The following is a 20,753-nucleotide window of genomic DNA, read 5'->3' as shown; positions in this document are numbered from 1 at the left end:
TAAAATGTTCATCGATTATTTATTTTTTATTTTGTAAATATATAAATATATATTTTCTTTGTACTGTTTTTTAGAATTAGTAGAAATATTAGATTAGTAATAAATACAATGTATTAAGTCTATTACAAAAGAATAGTTTTGTATGATTTATTTGTATACTAAGAGATTTATAAATACATAAAATCTAATAAATATTGTATACTACTATATTTCAATTATAAATTAAGATTGATACTATACTTTTTATCTATTGAATATTAAACTAAGAAATTAATTATCAATTTGATAATATATAAATTTATCACAGTTTGTAATGCTTGGAGTTATTTTCTTTTTTTTTTTAAGATAACTACAATTAAAATATTTCTATTTACAATAATAGCTGATATTATTCTTACATTTTTTTTTAATTTTATTATTTTAATAATAATTAACAAAATTTCAAATTTCATTGATCAATTCTGTCACAATTATATAAATACAATTACCATTTGTCAAATATGTTATAAATTTATGTACATTATATTTATTAATTTATAAATAATGAATATTAGAAGCCAGAATAAATGTTAGTAAAAAATTGCTTAATAAACGACATTTATATCTTTTTACATGACAAAAGGCATTTGTTTAAATGGATATCAAATCATTGTGTGCAAAAACATGACAAAATATGATTATAAAATTGATAGTATTTTGAATATTACATAAATACTGTTTTCTATTTGCATATACTATGTAAAAACACAGCCAATTATATTAAATTTCTTAAAATTTCTTAAAAAATACTGAGTTTGTATTCTCTTTCCATTACAATTTTATAATACACTTTCCAACTCCAATAACAATGTACTTTTTTAATCTTATATAATTTAATACATTATGACATTAAAAGAAAAAAATTGTTTCAAATTCATAGAAACAAATATACTAAAAGAAACAAATATACTAAATACAATTCGCGAATACTCATTATATATATTTTACAATATTTTAATATTGTAATATTGTAATATTAATGTTAACAATTCTTCCCTTATTTTTCTTCATATATTATGCAAATATTAAAAATAATTGTGAAATATACAATCATGTACAAATTTGTTCTACATATATAGAAATTCTAGAACAATACACGTCAGAAAGTTTATTAAAACTACAACAAATAAATATGTAAAAATTTTCATACAATACTGTTCTTGAATGTGTTTACACCAATTGATATAATAGCACTGTACTTGTAAAGGAACTGTTAACTTTCTTACTAACATAAGGAAAATGTATTACAAATTTACCTGGAACAATTAATTAATTTTATAAAAGAATATAATCATTTTCATGTTAAAATAACTCAATAGAGGAAACGACTTGCAGGCATATTAACTGCACCCCGACAGTTACTAGGTGGAGGATTTTCATCATCGGAATTCTCATTCTTTCGAAATAATATTGAATTATGCCGTCCGCGTTGAGATTTTTCAGCTTGATGTCTCAATTCCTCAATATAAGCTGTAGTATCATTTGCCACTAATTCTTGTAAATGTTTATTTAATGTTAATAATTCGGGTTTATCTTCATCATAAAGTCCTTCAAATGGCACAGTTTTTTCATAAAACAATATATAAGGCGTGTCTGGTGGTTTTAAATCCTTAAAATCATTAAATGTCGTTTGTGAAACATAACTATCATTAAATTTGTACCAATTTTGTTTCGAATCGCGAGCATAAGTGAAATAATGACCATAGTCCATACTATAACCCGAATGAACAACAGCTGCATATAATTGATAATTTTCTGTAGTTGTGCATAATGATGTTGATACTGGTAATTGTATAGTTTCATTATACATCACCTTATGCCGTAATTTTGTTCTTAATCTCGTATCAAAATCATAACGAAAATGTTTCAATATTAAAATTAAATATGTAGGTGCATGCAAAATTTTTATAATTCTTTGTGCATCGCATAACTTCATACATTTATCGCAACGATATTTATTTTCACCAGTTAATTTTTCTGGTGTAAGATAATAATTTATAAGATCTTGAACAGAAACTTCTTGATTTTCTTGAATCTCTTCTGGGAAACATAATTGTAAATCGCGAAATTTATCAGTATTATCAGAACTAGTATCACATTGAGCACATTGATAAGTAATTTTACATTTTCCTCCTAATACTCTATGCACAAGAGGTACTTGAGTACTTGTATCTTCTCCACCTACAGATTGTATTCCACTATCTGTAGAATCCGAATGTGAATCACTAAGTTCCTGTACTTGTGCTAAATCTTCACCTGCAATAATATAAATTTAAAATAAAATATATTTAGAATAATATTGTTATATAAACATTTTAACAAAAAAGATTAAAGAATGGAAAATACCATGAGTAAAATCTGCTAGTGATTGTGTTTTTCTTTCTAATACAATACTTCCACTTAAATCTTCTTCAGTAGTCCAACGTTTAATACTAGCTCCTTCCTCACTTATTGATGAAATATCATTTATTTCTCTATCATCCTTATATTTAAGATTAGTATTAGCTTCACCATTTATAGTAGTTGATTTTTCTTGCTCATGTAAAAGATCTAAAAGATGACTGTTGAAAAATAACATATTATTTAAATTACATGGAAAGATATTTTAATTAAAATTAAATATTACAATTAAATCATAAATAATTAGCAAAAACATTTTTTTCAAATATTATTTTAAATTTTTATTAATGTATATTTAATTTAAACATTCAAAACATATTTTCTATTAAAAATATTCTATTAAATAATGACTCTTTTATCTATAAACAATTAATAAATAATAATTATAAATTGTTATTCTAATAAAAAAAAAGCATTAAAATATTAATAACATATTAACCAGAGAAATTCTGAGCTATCTTGTTGTTGACCCGGTAGAAAATAAGCAGGACGTGAAGCTAATAAAACTTCAGTTGGTGCCAAGGAAATTCTTTTTGAATATAATAACAAAGCAAATAGATTTTGCAACTTTTTAAGTACAATTTGATCATCAGTTTTGCTTAAAGGTTTGTACATTAATATTTCATAACAAAATTGTTTAGTCATTAATAATGCTTGTAATACACTATTCATATAACATGTATTTCCAAGATTTGAAAGTCCAACTTTTCCCAAATGTGTTTTTGGAGATTCAATTATTGGTTCAATTTCTTCCATTTCATCTATCCAAACATGTTCATTCCATATTTCTTTAATAATGTGCATTCGTGGTTGAACTGGAAAGCTACTTTCTAAATTATTGCAAACACGCTGATTTGAAAATCTTAATGTAAGTATTTTCATAATATCAACTAAATTTTGTATGCATTCCTTGCTTGATTCAGAATCTTCTTTCATTAGAAAAAAAGATATCACTATTTGTGTGTTTCTTATTATACTTTGAAACAAGGTTGGAGATCCTTGTCTTTTTAATATATAAAATATAATTGTGGAAGCATTTTGACGAAATACAGGTACAGATAAAGCACGAAACATTACATCAATCTTTGCTTTTGTAACTTCAATAAGTATTGAATATTTATGTCTTTTTTCTAATCCAAGTATAAACTCCATAATCCAAATACTTAGTCGGTCACCTATCCATTTTGGAAGCCAACTACATAAAACTTTTAAAGCTTGAGTTAATTGAGCATCAGAATGTGATTCAGAAAGAATCCAATTAACAGCTTGTGGTATAATAGAAGGTTCTACTACTTGTAATACAGCAGCTAAACCAGGTCCAGGATCTTGTTTTTGTTTAGTATCAGATATTATTCTATATAATGTTTGCAAACATATGAAAATTAAATTATCATTTTCAATGTTCTTAGATTTTGATCTTACTATTTTTAAAAAGTTTTGTACTTTTGTAGCATTGTCATTGAATTCTGAAATCTTTTTTGGATCACATGGCATTACAAAAGTAGACAAACTAATAACAATTGCTTCACAAAGTTTTGAATGACTCACAGATTCTGGTAAATATACACTGTGTTCTAATAATACTTGAAGTATCATTGTCAAATGAGACATATCACTGATTTCTGTATTTCTTAACATTGTTGCTATATCATTTGAAATTGAATGAACAGTAAATGGTTTCTCTATCAAATATTTTGAAAACCAAATCATAATTCTTGAAACTTCTTGTACATTTTTTATTTCATCATTGAGTATTTCTCGTAAAATACTTTCATAATTATTTAATTGCCCATATACGGGCTCACTTTCTAATTTTTGAAGTCTGGTCCATCCTTCAATAATATCCGCATTTTTACCAGTTATTATTAAATTTAAACATTGTTTGATATCGTACTTAAGAATTTGTTCAGTATTCATTGTTCACAAATTATTATTTTAACACCTCTTTAAACTACTTCGCTTACAATTTTTAGCAAGAACTATTATTAACCTCAACTAAGAATGACTTTCACGAAAATCTAAATGATTTCATGGTTCTAGAGAAATAAAAAAATAAATGTGTCAACTTTAAAACAGAAAAAGTAACTATAGATACGATATAAAATCAAAGTTTATTTTTAAAACTATAAAAAGAAATAATATGTTATTTAAAAAATAATTATATCTATATTCTAAATCCGTTATAAATTTTGCATTTTTTTATATATTGTTATGTATTAAAATAGATTTTAATATATTAAAAATTAAACACTAATATATAAAATATATCAAAATATTTCATATATAAAACTACAGCTTACTTTAAGTAAATCTTTTATGCTTATAATTTTATAGTTGCATGGAATCTAATTATTTTTACTATATATAAAAATATTTTTTAAGGTTACTATTTTTAATATACTATTTGAAATAATCATGATAAAACAGATATAAAACATGATAAACATATAAAACAATTAAATAGTCACTAGAAACATAAGAGCGTAAAATGTTGGCTATACTACAGGTTGTTTCGTTAGTTTCCACACAGCTCATACGGTACGGGACGGCCAAGAATAGCACAGAGCACGCGAATCTAGCCGTCCTGTAACTGAGTCTGGTGAAGGCGACCGACCGCTCCCTTCATGCTCCGTCAGAACGAATTTTAACGTATATTTTTTTTTCTAGAAAAACACGCGATCCGCGATTAAGTTGTATATGGAGGTAAAAAGTGAGAAACGATCATTTCAGCGTGTCGAATCACGCAAAGTGAACTGAAGTGAAGTGGCCTCGGCGAAGTTAAAATCTAAAAACGTAGAGAAGAGAGAGAGTGGAAGAAGAGAAAGAAAGAAAAGAGACTGTGCGAAGTGGTTATAAGGTTCTTAAGTGCAGTCGTGCGTGTTTTCGGGTAATGTCTCTCGAGAGTCGTTCGAGTTCAGCCCTATTTAAAAGGGCTGAACAGCTCAAACGCTGGGAACAATCCGAAACAAATCGCGAACCGACTCAACCACGTCAGATTGCACGGAAGATTAAATTCTCTGCGGATTGTGTGTTTCTGGCAGCATGCGCGGCAGGCGACAAGGAGGAGGTCGTACGTTTACTTCAAAAGGGGGCGGATATCAACACCGGAAATGTTGATGGTCTTACAGCATTACATCAAGTAAAATTCCTTGATTCTTCTTCTATACTTATTTATATTTTTAATCGATTTATTATCCATAATTTTTTCGGTACATATATTCACGACAACAAACTTGATTGAGTTCCAGTTTTGTTTTCTCGTCATGTTGTTTTTCTTAATTATAATTTTTATTGCAAGATAGCTACATGCTCCAGCTGTCTAATTTAAATATAATTCATAATTTTTTTTTTATATCTACAATGTCATTTAATAATAAGAAAACATGCAGCTTTCGCCACAAAGTGCTCGCTTCCGCTATATCTCGCAATTCAAGCCATACAACTACTCCCTCTGATAACAGTCAACAAAACTGTTTACCCCCACTTTTACATGATTATTGTTTATATATACAGCGAATGAATTTTAAAAATGAGCAAAATTATTCGTATAGGTTTATCGAATTATAATAAATTATATCTTGAAAACAAGTATAATAATCTTTTATTTTATCTTAAAAATGTACATACTGTATGTAAAATTGTTTTTATTTCATTTAATGTTCATCAAAATTTACATTTATAATTATATAAATGTAAAAATCATTAAATTATTTTTCAGTTTTAAATTAATTAAAATGTAAATTAATTAAAATATAAATTTATTATTTATTATTTTAAACTATTAAAAATTGTTTATTTAAATTATTTTATATTATATTATTTAATATTAAATTATTTTATATAATTATTAATATATATAATTATAATATTTAAATTATAGGGAATATTTTATAAATTAATATTTTTAAAAAATAACAGATTAAATAAACAAATTAAATAATATTTATGCATATATATCTATACACAACTAATTAAACAAAATCTTCTTTTAAAATATTTTTATTTTTAATTATTAATATAAATGTTGCATTGCTCAAACATTTACAATATTTATGCATACACAATATCTATAATATATTTTATTAATTATAATTTATTAATAGTTTACTTACTAGAATATTATCTCACTGAATTATTAATAATATAAGTTTTGATAATATTTAAATTGTAAAGTTAAATTGAAGATATATAAAGATATATAAGGATAAAAATATATAAACTAAGAAAAAATTAATAAAATATATTAATTAACTCACTGTTAATATTTTTATATATTATTATATATTTGAACACGATTTATTACAATTAGAAAGATTTATTAAAAGTCTATAAACATTCAAAAATTATTTTTAATTTTTTTTTTTAATATATTTAAAATATATATTTAAACTTTTTTCTAGTAGTTTAAATAAAGAAATATCATATAATTAAAAGTGATTTTTATTATATTTTTTAATAAAAACATTTTCTTATTCAAATATTCATAAGAAATAAAATTATCATTAGATATATCTTTTAAATTTCCATAATTTTTGTTTATATTATTATTATTGAATTAAATTTAATTTATAAGTTTTATTGAATAAATTATATCATAGTTATGTAATTACTAAATTTAGATAAAATCATTTATAAAACACTAATTTATTCTTTTATTTATCTTTTTGATCAAAATGACTTATCTGAAAATATAGAATAAAATTATTTTATATGAAGCATATTATATTTATTACTATTATTTAAGTGTGATAGTAAGAGGAAGTTTAGGCATTTCATGGATTTGCGAAAATAGAATGTGAAAATACATCAGGCATCAAATGCTATTTATAGTTCTCTGTTAGAAGTCAGAGACTGCAGCATCTGTATTCTATGTCCTCTGTCTTAAAATGTTATGATACATAATGTCCTTTTTAATTTACATGTGACATCATTTTTTAAATAACACTATATTTGTCCATTCAAAGTATAAAATAAATAAACAATTTATATTATATTTAAAATTATTAATATCATATTTATTTTATATGTATTATTAAATTTATCAATAAAATAAAAAAGTTTATCAATAAAAAAAATGTTAAATTTTTTTTTCATTATTTAATAATATAAATACAAATGAAGTTAATCTTAAAAATATTTATTAATATATTTTTAAAAGTTATATCATTGACATTTATATAACTTTTTATATTTTGTTCTCAATATATATATATAAGTACTGTCTTTAAGATATTTTTATAATTATATCTTATATAATTAAAAAAAGTCACAATATTTCAATTATAGGCATGTATCAATGATGATCTGGATATGGTCGAATTTTTAGTGGAAAAAGGAGCTGATATCAATTGTGGAGATAATGAAGGATGGACACCATTACATGCAACTGCATCTTGTGGATTTATATCTATTGCTAAGTTAGTATCATTTTTATCTTAATTATATAATTAATATTTATATTTAATAATTATTATATAATAAGTTTGAAAAACTTATTTAAATAAAAAAATCAAATTTTTATTTTAGATATTTAATAGAAAAAGGATGTAATTTGGCAGCAGTTAATTATGATGGTCAATTGGCTCTTGATATTGCTGAAAGTGTTGAAATGGAAGATATGCTGCAACAACATATAAGTAAAGCTGGTTTGTATTTCTTTTATAAAAAAAACTTATTTATTATTATAAAAAAAATATTTTATAATTTATATATAATTTATGTGGTTTATAGGTATAGATTGTGATCAAGCTAGAAGTGAAGAAGAAAGATCAATGTTAAATGATGCCAGAGCATGGCAATCAGGAGTAGCTGGTAAGGATTCAATCCATCCTAAATCAGGAGCTACTGCTCTTCATGTTGCCGCTGCTAAAGGCTATATTGATGTCATGGAGTAAGAATCTTTAGATTCTATTAAAATAAATTGCTATAAAAAAATAACATTAAAAAAGATTAAATAAAGTTATTATTTGTTTATCACTAATATTACAGAATATTACTTCAAGCTAGATGTGATGTTAATGCTCAAGATTTTGATGGTTGGACACCTTTACATGCTGCAGCACATTGGGGACAATTGGAAGCCTGTGAACTTTTAGTGGAAAACTTTTGTAATATGGACATTAAGAATTATGCTGTAAGATTACAATTGTTTTATTTTATGAATAACCAAAATTGTCTCTTTCATAACTTTACATTGTTAGGATCAAACTGCATTTGATATTGCTGATACAAATATATTATCAGCCCTGGAGGAATTAAAAGCAAAACAACAGTTGTGGATGAAAGATCATCCACAAATTATTAATAAAAAACAATCAACTGTACCAAAGAAACGGTTTGTATTATAAATATCTCATAATAGTTAATAATTATTTATAAAAAAAATTATTTATTTATTTTATTATATTAATATTTAATTATATTAATTATATTATTAATATTATTAATATTTATTATTATATTATATTATATATTAATATTTTATTATATTAATTATTTTGTTATAGTATATCAACAAATAATGAAAATACTATAACCACACAAGAATCTGTAGAAACATTTGAAGAAGAAACACCAAATAAAGTTAAAAAGGTTGAATTAGAAATTCAATCTGATAAAGAAGATTCTAGTGGAACAAATAGTGACGTTGGTATGTTCTATTCCTTTTATATTATTGTTATATGGTTTGTTTAATATATGGTTTGTCAATTTGCATGTCTATATTTAAATATTTTGGTAAATTATTTAATTTTGTTACTAAATGGTGATGAATTTCTAAATTTAAATATTCTATAAATATTATTATGTAGTTAAAACGTACATACATAATTATTTTTTACTTACAATTTTTTTATAATTTGAAAAAGTATGACAGAATATATCAGAGCACTTTCTGAATTAAAAAAAATAAATTTAGTATTTCTCAATCATTTTATATTGAAATATAAATATATTCTTTTCTATAAGTAATTCTTTCATGAGATTTAAAAATATGTTCTATTTATTCTTATAAATAATTGAGAAATGCTAATATAGGAATAATTTCGTATGAAGAATATATTACGCATTATTCAGTTTTGCAAGTCTATTTTACTTACCTTAACAGCAATTTGTATTTCTTGTAACAATGCTGCATGGACAGAAGCGACACGTGAAACAGATATGGAAGAGAGTGATGGTGAAGGTGAATCTGAGACTAGCTCAGACTCACATTCTTCCACTTACTCCAATCAATCTGATAAGTCTAACGAATCAAACCACTCTCCATGTCTTACAGATGATGGTGAGTTTTGTCTGTAAGACTGTTTTTATATTTTTAAAATTATATTTTATTGCATGTATTATAAAATACATTTGTTTCCTTTTGTTCCTTTTCATGATAAAAATATTATCTAAAAAAAATTGATTGTTGAAAACAATATTCCACTGAAATACATGGATGCATATTTTATTGATGTCCTTCTTAAAGAGATGTTAAAAAGACATAAAATTAATGTATTTTACATTATATTAATTTTAATTTAACTTTGCAGAAAAGAAAAATAGAGCAAACAGAGAGGAAACATCATCGCGTAACACTTCATCAACTATTGATACTAGTAAAGTTCCTAATCAGGTAATATTTGTGTCAATATTTTTTATTATATATCTTTTTTCACCAATTTTTATAATTTGATCAATTCTTTTCAGGCTCCAATAATGCCTCCAAAACAACAGACTGATAATGAAGAAGGAATTATACCATCTTGGCGACGATCTGGCTCTTTTAGAAATAGAGTACAAAATACAGAGACAACTCATACTTTATCTTCTAGTAAGTTTTAAATATTATAGAAATATTTTAAACATAGCTTAATATAATTAATTAATCTAATAATCTATCTTATATATGTATAGGACTTGAAGAAAAAGATAAAAATATTAAATCATCAACTATATCAAATAAACTTAATACAGAACCTGATGTTGTATTAACAAGAACACATAGTTTTGAAACAGATGAAAAGTGAGTTATAATATTTAATATATAATATTTGTGATTTTGCCATTTTTTTACACTATATAAATTTCGTTAACATATAACGATTTTTTATAGTACCGTTATTTATAATTTTGTACATTTATAATTTTATTATTTTTTATTGAAAAATTTGCAAGCATTTAACAAATTAAACTTATTTACAATAAATATTATAAATGCAGTAGCTTTTGAGCTTTATGCATATAGAAAATTAGTGTAGTGTGCATGGCATGATGCATGTTATGCAGGTTTTATGAGCAGTACTTGGCATTACGAGCTCGAATCAAGGCGTTTTCTTGTCCTACTCTCCATTGCTGCAACGCAGCTACTCCTACTTACACCAATACTACGACCCGTTCTGCATCTCTACGCGAAACCCACAGGTGCGCATATTTCGTACATCATTTATATTAATGTTTTCAAAGCTTTTTTATTTATTTTATTAAATTTCTTTCATATACTATAAATATTAATGTACGAAATAAGCTTTATTTCTTTGCTTTGCCTGGCTTCAATGTCAATTAATTATCTTTTTATATACATCACAAAATATTATATGTATTTCACAGAAAAAAATTTAAAAATGGTTGTATTAAATTTTATTCTGATTTTATGAAATACACATAATTCAAATAAAATTTTTCTGCAACATAACAACTATACTGTTTTGACTTTAGAAGAAAAGAAGCAAAATTAAATTTGGAACTCTCAAGACTGCCACAAGGAAGCAATACACTTTCACCAACATCTACATCAAAAACAATAGTGTCAAGTACACTGCCACTAGTGTCAACTACAACTACAACTACAGCTACTACAACTGCCACAACAACAACTACTACAAGTCCTATCCCAACTAATCAAATACGCAGGTAAATATTAAGAAGAGAAAAAATTTATTCTAAAATTTATGGATCAATATAGAAAAATAAACTGCCATATAAAATATTTTTCTATAATCTTCAAATCTTAATCAATAAAAATTAAAAAATTCAATAATTTAATCTAACAAATATAAAAGAACTTAAATAGAAATATTTTAAAATTTTATTACTATGGACTAAAATATACATGTATAAAGTATATTTATAAAATCAAAGTTTATACATTCATATTTGCATCGTGCAATGTCAATATGGCTGAGTAGTGTTCAACCAGTGGAAGCTACAACCACAAACAATTCAGTAGCAGTTCCTGGAACTCCCACTACACCAGGAGGGAGCAAGCTAAGTCCAGGAAATATCTTCAAGAATTTCTTCAAGTGGGTACTTAATACTTGACCTGGGAAGATTCTCTTGAAATGTGTGATTTTGCATATTCTATATCTATATACAACATTAAATTATTAGCAGTGGCATGAAAATTTGCTTTATATTATAATTATTTTTTTCAGTTGCATACATTTATCCTAAAATATTATTTGTCCCAATAACCACTGCCTTATCTTTACTAGCAAATATAATAAATTAATTCAAAAATATTATCATTGAAATGACGAACGTATTAACGAGTTACTTTTGTCAGTTACTTCTAAGTAGCTTCACATATATTTTTTTTATGAAACCTACTTCAGCAAATTTACTGATATTACTGATATTACCACAAATATTATGATTTCAAATGCACGAAATATTATGAAGGGTATTAAAAAAAGAAAAAGAAATATATGCAACATTGACAGAAAATTATTTTTTAATTTTATAAAAATTATCTTGGCATGTTTTGAATACCTCAGTGTATCTTATTGTGCAATATAAATACAATTAAATATTTTTATTTCTTAAATATTAAATTTAAAATATTATATATGATTGTGATTGATATAAATAATAAAAATATATTTTATGTTAAAATAAAAACAATTATTTTGTGTAATATTTTTAAATGTTGCTTGTAAATTATATTTATCATAATATTTAATGCTTTTCTTATTTTCTATTAAACAAAAATATGAAACATTGTATGAATTAATACAAATTATCAATATAATGTAAATTTCTGTCTGTAGATCATTTGTTCCTCCTGTTCGTGATGAGGAAAGTGAAACACAGAGAAAAGCACATGCAAAGAGAGTAAGAGAAACTCGACGTTCAACTCAAGGAGTGACATTAGATGAAATTAAAAGTGCAGAACAATTAGTAAAAAAGAAACAACAAAATAATGAAATTTCTTCCACAATATCTTCTACACAGGTAAAACTCTTTATTTATATTAAAATATTATTTTAGCTTTAAAATATGTCTATAAATCCATTATTATAAGAATATTTTAACCCAATATTTTAAACTGTAAAAATTATATATACAATAAGGAATGTATAAATAGAAAAATTCTTTTCTCTAATTCAACTAATTTTATTAATTTATATATCATAAAAGATTTCATTTCTATTTATTTAGATAATACAAAATTAAACTATATATATTTATAAATCCAAAATATAAAAATTCTTACTTATTTTATATAAATATAAAATAAAAACTGTTTCTATTTATATTGTCACTATTGTATATTTTGATTCACACATTTGCAATACTTATGAAATACTAAACTTCCTAATAATAATGAAAGCTTTATAATTTTTTATTCATTTTTTCTTTTTTTTTTTTTTTCCCCTTTTTTCCTCTTTTTTTTTCTTTTTTTTTCTTTTTTTTTTTTTTTTTTTTTTTTTTTTTTTTTTTTTTTTTTTTTTTTTTTTTTTTTTTTTTTTTTTTTTTTTTTTTTTTTTTTTTTTTTTTTTTTTTTTTTAATAACTCAGTCTGCAACCACTACCAGCAATACAGCCTCAATTACAGCTACAATAACAACAGCAACTCCTACTACTGTAACTACAAATAAACCTTCTGAAGAACTTAATTTACCTGAAAGACGACCTTCTTGGAGGTTAAAAGTGGATAATGGAAGCAAGGTTTGTAGTTTATGTAATTTTTATTATCAAATTTTAATATCATTAATATCATAAATATGTTATATTTATATTAAATTAATATATTTATATAATTTTAAAAGAAATTTCATTACTTAGTTTCAGTTAGAAGATGCTAATAACAGAACTACTACATTACCTAATCAAGATACTGCTACATATATGAGAAGACCTTCTGCAGGTTCTAGTGTACCAAGACCATCATCAGCTCCAATTGAAACTATTGCAACAAGTAGTGCAGAAACAACAGTGACATTACCACTTAGACGATCATTAAAACAATCTGAAGATAAAGGTATATGCACATTATATTATACATTAAAATTCTCATGTATTAATATACTTATATAAAAAAGAAAATTGTACATTACTTCTGTACATTACTTCTACTGATATCTTTCAGAACAAGATAAAGAAAATGATAGTAGAAATGCACAAGCTACACAAGCTGTTATACAAAGGAGACGAAGACCTAAAAGGAGATCTACTGGTGTTGTCCATGTTGATATGGATGTTAGTATTTTTTATTATTTTTTTTTTTTTATTATTAAATTATTATTTGATTTTATCATTGATATTTCTTAAGTAATATATTTTCAAATATATTTTAATTCTTACTCTAGCTTACAATAATTTATTCTTAATACATAATAATTTATTATAATTTATTAAATAATTTTAGGAAATTGATCCTGAAAAGCAAGACTTAACTGCTGGTGGTGATTGTGATGAATCTAAAATCAATCACAATGAGGTTTGTAAATTAATTTTATTTCATAATTTTTTAAAATTGTAAATAAAATTTAAATTCATAAATGTAAATATTTTTACATTAAAACAAAAATATTAATATTAGAGTTAAAATTAATTTATTAAATTTTAATTAGAATAATTATTAAAAATAATTATTATTTACATTATTTCTATATTTTAATTAGAATAATCATTATAAATAACTATTATAATATGAACGCAATTTCATGAGGCACAGAAGCTTTGTGTTATTTTTGGGTTAGTTTCTGGGTAGATTAACCTCTATTCGTGCATGCTTTGTTAAAAATAGTCTTCCATTTCTTATACTTCTATATCCATTAGGTCACATATTAAGAGTAAATTGTACATATCAATTTCTTTATTTTATATCTAAATTATCTTTATGAATATTATATTATAAATATTTCCATATTACTTTATGGAATTTTACATCAATTATATTATCATTTATAAATAGACAAATTTTAATATATAATGTATATAATATATATTCCGTAATAATACATTGTAATAATACATTACAATTACATAATTCATATAGAATAAATAAATTAAATACTTGCAATTATTAACAATTAAATGTTTGAATATATGTAATAGTATTTAAAGATTGATTTAAAATAGTAAAATAAAAAAGAAAAGTAAAAAATTAATCATGAACATGTCTTGGCACTGCCTAAAAATATTCTATTGACATTTGAAACACTGTAACACTTTGACATTTAAATGAAAAGGAATTTATTTATTGTTTGCATAGTATTAAAAAAAGGAATGAATTTTGTAAATTTATTTTACAATATGTATTATAAAAAATTTATAACTGCATAAATATTATAATTATTAAAATTATTTTAACATATCTTTGTGTATATATATATATATATATATATATATATATAGGAATAAATATACATATACATATTCTATACAATATAGGAATAAATATCTTATTTGAAAAATTTATATATATTAAAAAATAATTATCTACTAAAATATTTTTATATAATTTGATACATTATTAATATAATTAGAATTAGAATATATTAATTAAAATTATTTAAAATTAGAGTTTCATTAATATTTACTTAACATATAAAATATTTTAAAAATATATATGTGTTACATATGTGCATAAAACATCAAATATATTTATTCCAACACGTAATCTTAATATTAGTATAGGTTTATACATGTGATCTATAAATAGCATACCAAACTGATGCTTTAGAGTAAACTGGCTGATGTCTTAAGTTCCTCCCAATCTACGTCAGTCAAATATCTACTGTCATTACAACTAGATCGTTTCATATTTGAGTATATTGTGAAAAAATAATTTAATATTAAATTACATCACATTAAAATTTTTTAACTTTTTTAAATTAATAATAACATGTGAAAAAGTTATTTTTAAATTATTTTCTGAAAAAGACAAAAATAGATTAATTTCAATTTTAAAGTAATTTTAACTATTTTATATAAACAATGTCATCCTATAGAAAAAGATCACAAGGAAAGCCAACAACAGCTGCAGGATTAAGAGCTCAAGCATCAGCAAATGGAAATTCAATTTTTGGAAACAGATCACGAAGTATTAGTGGATTATTTCCTTTAAATCAAAATAGCTATTCTGGTTTGTTAGGCATTAATGGAAATCCTATTGGATTACCAAATTTTTTTAATAAAACTAAACTAAAAAGTAATGAATCATTTAGAAAAATTCCTTATTCAAATTCAACAAGTAATTTAAATTTTCAAAATCCATATACAACTTATGGTGGAACAGCATCAGGATATGGAAGTATAACTTTGCCAATAAATATTAACTCTTTACGTTTACCATCTTCTACAAGTTATAATTATTTAAATCTTAATTCAAATAATCATTCACAAGTGCAAAGAACAGAAAGTTTTAATAAAACAAAAACAAAACGAAATGTTCAAATTGGATCTAGAAGTTCTAGTTTACAAAGTTTAGCCAGTTCTGAAGGATATATTGTAAGAAAATATAATTAAATTATAAAATTATTATATTCTTTATATCTTTAACAAATAAATTTATTAAAAAATATTTTAAATTTTTTATGCATTTCCTTTATTTTATTTTTTTTTTCACAGAGTGGAAACGATCGTACTGGAAGATCTAACAGACTAGGATCGATATCATCGTTATCATCAGAAACACCTTCTATGTCAGTTAGAATAAAATCTACTACTTCTGAAAATGGCGAATTAGATTATAAAAAATTGTATGAAGAATCTCAAGCAGAAAATGAAAGACTCAAAGAAAAACTTAGGCGATCAGATGAACAATTAAAAGAAACTAGAAATTTATTGGATAAAGCACAAAGTGCTCAAAATAAAACAGTCCTATCTGAAGCTGAAAAAAGAGAAAGGAGAGCAATGGAAAGGAAACTCTCAGAAATGGAAGAAGAATTAAAGGTAAAAATTAAAGATTTTTATTTTATATTTTAGTAGCTTTCTATCTTGTATATTATTAAAAAAAAATTATATATATAATTTTAATATATATATATATAATCAGATACTAAATATATATAAAATATATTATATATACATATATATACACAAATACTAATTATATATATATTTAAAAGAATTTCAACTTTTTAATTATTATATATGATTATATTTTTCTATAAATTTTTTATTAAATATTCCTTAGTTAGAATGCACGTCATAATTTTTAGATAATTACATTTTGATTGTTATAACCAAATACAGAGGAAGGTGCCAGCATTTCTGGAGTGGTTAATTTGAGAAAAATTCAGAAAGTACAAGCAGCTTTTAATGCATTGCTTTTTTCTTTATTTGGCATTTTTTGATGCTTTTATTTTTAGTACTTCTTATCAAATAATCACGCTTATTATTTATGCAATATATGATTGATTTTACTTGGCACTTTGTATTTTTTCCTTTTTTTTATTTATATTATTTATATTATTTTGTGTGGTTTACATTATGTATAAATTTGGCCAACAATTGAAAATGATATTATTACATTATTAATGATAAAATACATATAATAGTATTGTCTGATGGGACTTTTACAAAACAAGCGAATTTTGGGCTAATTGTTTCACTGTTTACAGCAATTACAAAAACTCAAAGCTGAAAATGAGAGATTGAAAGCCGAAAATCGGGCACTTACCCGCGTCGTATCCAAACTCACCAATACTACTAAATAGGTAAAGGACATAATGACAGCATCTGCGTTAACAGTGTACATCGTATTTCATATACAACATTAATTAATTAATTGATTACTTACGACTTTTACATTCTGATCTGCAATATTAAAATTTTGAAACGATGTCGCTCACTGACTTATCTTACAATACAGCTTCGCCAAATATATTACGCGTAATTGTGATTATTAAAATAGTTTCATTCTAGGATTTATAACAGCTTATGATACAAGAATTTAAAGCTTGTATAAATTTTTTACTAGATATTATTGCTACAATTATGTAAAATTACGTTTTTCTCTATTTTACTAATGACACTTACAATTTTATAATGTGCATCTCTTCATTGATTTTTATATATATTTCGTATTTCTAAATTCTTACAAAAATGTCGTTTAATAAAATTTATAAAAATTTCATTATTATTAGATTAATTATAAAAACGAATAATTACATTTTTCCAAAATTGAAAAACGCAGCCTGTCTTTTGTTTTTAAATTTTAAATTCTTATTAATAATTTAATTAAGTTTTAAATTTATTAAATTAAATTATTAAATTAAATTAAAGATTTTAATAAAAAATTTATTAATAAATCTATACTTTTTTTATAATATTATTTTTTATAATATTATTATTTATACATAAAGTATTATAAAATATTAAAACTTTCATAAAGTATGAAATTTTCATAATAATAGAATGTAGAATGTATAATAGAATAATAGAATATATTTCAAAATTCTATTCTGATTTTTTTAAAAATGTTAAAAATATTTTTTACTTTATTATATTTTTATATAACTTTTAGTATTATTTGATCTGTGATATAATAGTTAAAAACAATATTTAAAAATTCATATAACTTTACATTTTTTTCTAAGAAAGCATGTTTAAAGTAAAATCATATTTTATTGTATTCTGCATTGTTTGATACTCACAAATTCAATGCCCAATTTATATCAAATATATTACTTTTTATTTATTCTATGATAATAATTTTATAATAATAGATTTCATAAAATGCATGAAAAACTTAAATAACTAAAATAAAAAGGAGTCAATAATTTATATTTATACTATATTATATATGTTATAAACATATAATTTATTGGAAATTCATAATAAAATATAATAACATAATAATGTTATTTAAAAATGTGAATCAAACATATAATAAAAAAAGTTAATTGAAGCAATCAAAATAGAAGATATACATATAAAAGTACAAAATATTAGGATATACATTAGAAATTATTTTATATATACAATAATTATTTTTGATTCTATTTATGCATTTAATCTCAAAATATAATATTATTTTACATAAAAATAAAAATATATGAATAAATACCAAAAAGGATTTTAAAAGATTAATGGGATATATTTCAATATTTTAATTTATAATTATTCTATTTTTATTATATGTAAAAAATTTCTCTACAGCATTCAAATTATACCTGCTTGTTATATTCCATTTATATTATTCCTTTGATTTTAATATATCTAATTGTTATATTATTTTAAAAACTATCTAATTGTTAAATTATTTTATTTAATATTTGCTTGTTTTCCATTTTTTGTTTAAATTTTTTTTTCATTTTGTGCAATTATTTTACCCACTCTATAATGGCATTGCCTTTGTATTTCTTCTTTTAATTTTTATTTTTTTATTTTTTCTTTCTTTTTTAGTAAAAAAAACACGATTAAATGACACAAAATAGTTCTACATTCTTCTTTTTTAGGTGATGGACCAATTGAAATGTGAAAACCAGAGGCTAAAAGATGAAAATGGTGCCTTGATCAGAGTAATCAGCAAATTATCTAAATAATTTCAATTTTAAAAGAAGGCTGTATAGCGTTTCTTATGTTACAATTGCATTGAATGAATTGTTTTTTAGTTATAAAATATCATGATCATTATTGCTAGTATTCTTACAATGTATATTACATCATCACGTTATTGATGAATTTATTTTTAATGCTAGTAATTTAATTTATTATCAAACAAATTACTCGCGTGGCTGTGCCAAGAGCGAAGAGAGACATTGCTCCTATTCTTATTATTGTGAATAGTTGACTATGAAGGATTTAGAATTTTTACTTTCTCACTTAAACTCTTCCTGTCGAAGATAAATTTCATGGTTCATTTTAGAGCCAATGCTTTGTAAAACAAAATGTACTTTGTTCAAATTGATAAAAAACAAATGTTCTTTATGACAATTTTTTTTAAAGAATTCACATTATTAATGTTGACTCTTTATAAGAACATTTTGTAAATATGTAATAGGTAATAATAACGTGGCATTTTAGAATTAAATAAAAATAAAAATTTTTTACTTTCAAAAAACATAAAAAATATCAAATTTATTGTATAAATTTGTTTCTATAATTGTAATGCAAACGAATTCGTTAGATATTACAAAATTAAATAGAACAATAAAAAAAAAAGTGAAGATAAGATAATGATTTTCATGCTATTCAAGTGGCCTTTCCTGAAAGACTGCAATTTATAATCCTTCCATCATTGCCATTTTTTATAAAAAATAGAAAATTCATTCTAAATAATGTATGTTTTAATATTATTTTATAATTCATTGTTAAGAAAATTCAGCTAAAAATTTGTTAATACACGAAGTGTTGAAGATAATTTTAATAACTGATACCAAGAATCGAAACTGTATTATTAATTAATTAAATATATTCAATCAAAAGAAAATTTCTTCTTTTTAAATACAAATATTTATAACAAAATTTTAATTTTGATAAAATAATAAATTTATAGGTAATGAAGAAAGGACAAATAGAAATATATCAATGACATGTTTTTTAAAAATGTTATTATAAAAAACTGTACAAAAATAAGTTGAAATAATTATTTTATAATAATGTTATTAAATTTTGCATAATTATTTAGATACATTTATTACATATTATATAATTGCAACGTGTTTATTGTATTCGAAAAGTATTTGGATAAAATTAGCATCACAATATACAATGCTCATTAATGTATAAATATAAAAAAGATCCATTTATACAATATTTGTGATAAATAGTTAAAATTTTATGAAATATGTTTTTATGTTTGAAATATTTTAAATTCTGTATTTGTTGTAAATATAATGAACTGTAATTAAAATATATAAGTGAATGCATTGTGTATATATATATATATATATATATATATATATATATCGCTAATTAAATCTAATAATTGTTTGTAACATTTAGTTTTGTGTTGATTTCATAATTCATTTTGTATCAATACATTTCCATAATATATTTATAAAATTATATTTAATATTTCACATGAACAGCATGAAATGATTAAATCTTTAAAAATTTATTCATGTGATAAAGATTGATTCTGCTATTGTATGTTGTACA

At 22.7% G+C, this 20,753-nt stretch overlaps 2 protein-coding genes across 7 annotated transcripts; one reads left to right on the top strand and one right to left on the bottom strand.

Annotated features, from left to right (window-relative positions):
- Positions 1-949: 949 nt before the first annotated feature.
- On the bottom strand, positions 950-4,436 carry LOC122712775 (ubiquitin carboxyl-terminal hydrolase 35-like). Its single transcript, XM_043932654.1, has 3 exons — positions 2,879-4,436; positions 2,386-2,600; positions 950-2,295 (listed from the first exon to the last, which is right to left on the bottom strand). The coding sequence occupies exons 1-3, from the start codon at positions 4,354-4,356 to the stop codon at positions 1,352-1,354; spliced, it is 2,637 nt and encodes an 878-aa protein (XP_043788589.1). The 5' UTR covers positions 4,357-4,436; the 3' UTR covers positions 950-1,351.
- Positions 4,437-4,940: 504 nt separating this feature from the next.
- On the top strand, positions 4,941-19,586 carry LOC122712797 (protein phosphatase 1 regulatory subunit 12A). Of its 6 annotated transcripts, XM_043932704.1 has the most exons (22): positions 4,944-5,578; positions 7,726-7,856; positions 7,966-8,084; positions 8,170-8,329; positions 8,428-8,572; positions 8,640-8,773; positions 8,946-9,088; positions 9,581-9,721; positions 9,972-10,054; positions 10,129-10,252; positions 10,336-10,444; positions 10,708-10,842; positions 11,137-11,331; positions 11,607-11,720; positions 12,468-12,651; positions 13,218-13,367; positions 13,485-13,680; positions 13,789-13,898; positions 14,068-14,139; positions 16,275-16,598; positions 17,270-17,365; positions 19,109-19,586. In XM_043932704.1, exons 1-21 carry the CDS (start codon positions 5,330-5,332, stop codon positions 17,363-17,365), a joined length of 3,114 nt encoding a protein of 1,037 aa, XP_043788639.1. In that variant the 5' UTR covers positions 4,944-5,329; the 3' UTR covers positions 19,109-19,586. The 6 variants fall into 6 exon arrangements, with proteins under 6 accessions (XP_043788638.1, XP_043788640.1, XP_043788639.1 ...); XM_043932703.1 differs by lacking the exon at positions 13,218-13,367 and having other exon boundaries at positions 4,941-5,578; XM_043932705.1 differs by lacking the exon at positions 17,270-17,365 and having other exon boundaries at positions 4,942-5,578.
- Positions 19,587-20,753: the final 1,167 nt, after the last annotated feature.

Source organism: Apis laboriosa, unplaced genomic scaffold, assembly GCF_014066325.1.
Source record: "Apis laboriosa isolate Shangri-la unplaced genomic scaffold, ASM1406632v1 scaffold218_cov154, whole genome shotgun sequence".
NCBI lineage: Eukaryota > Metazoa > Arthropoda > Insecta > Hymenoptera > Apidae > Apis > Apis laboriosa.
Note: the sequence above shows the minus strand (reverse complement) of the source record. Positions and strands in the feature narration are given on the sequence as shown.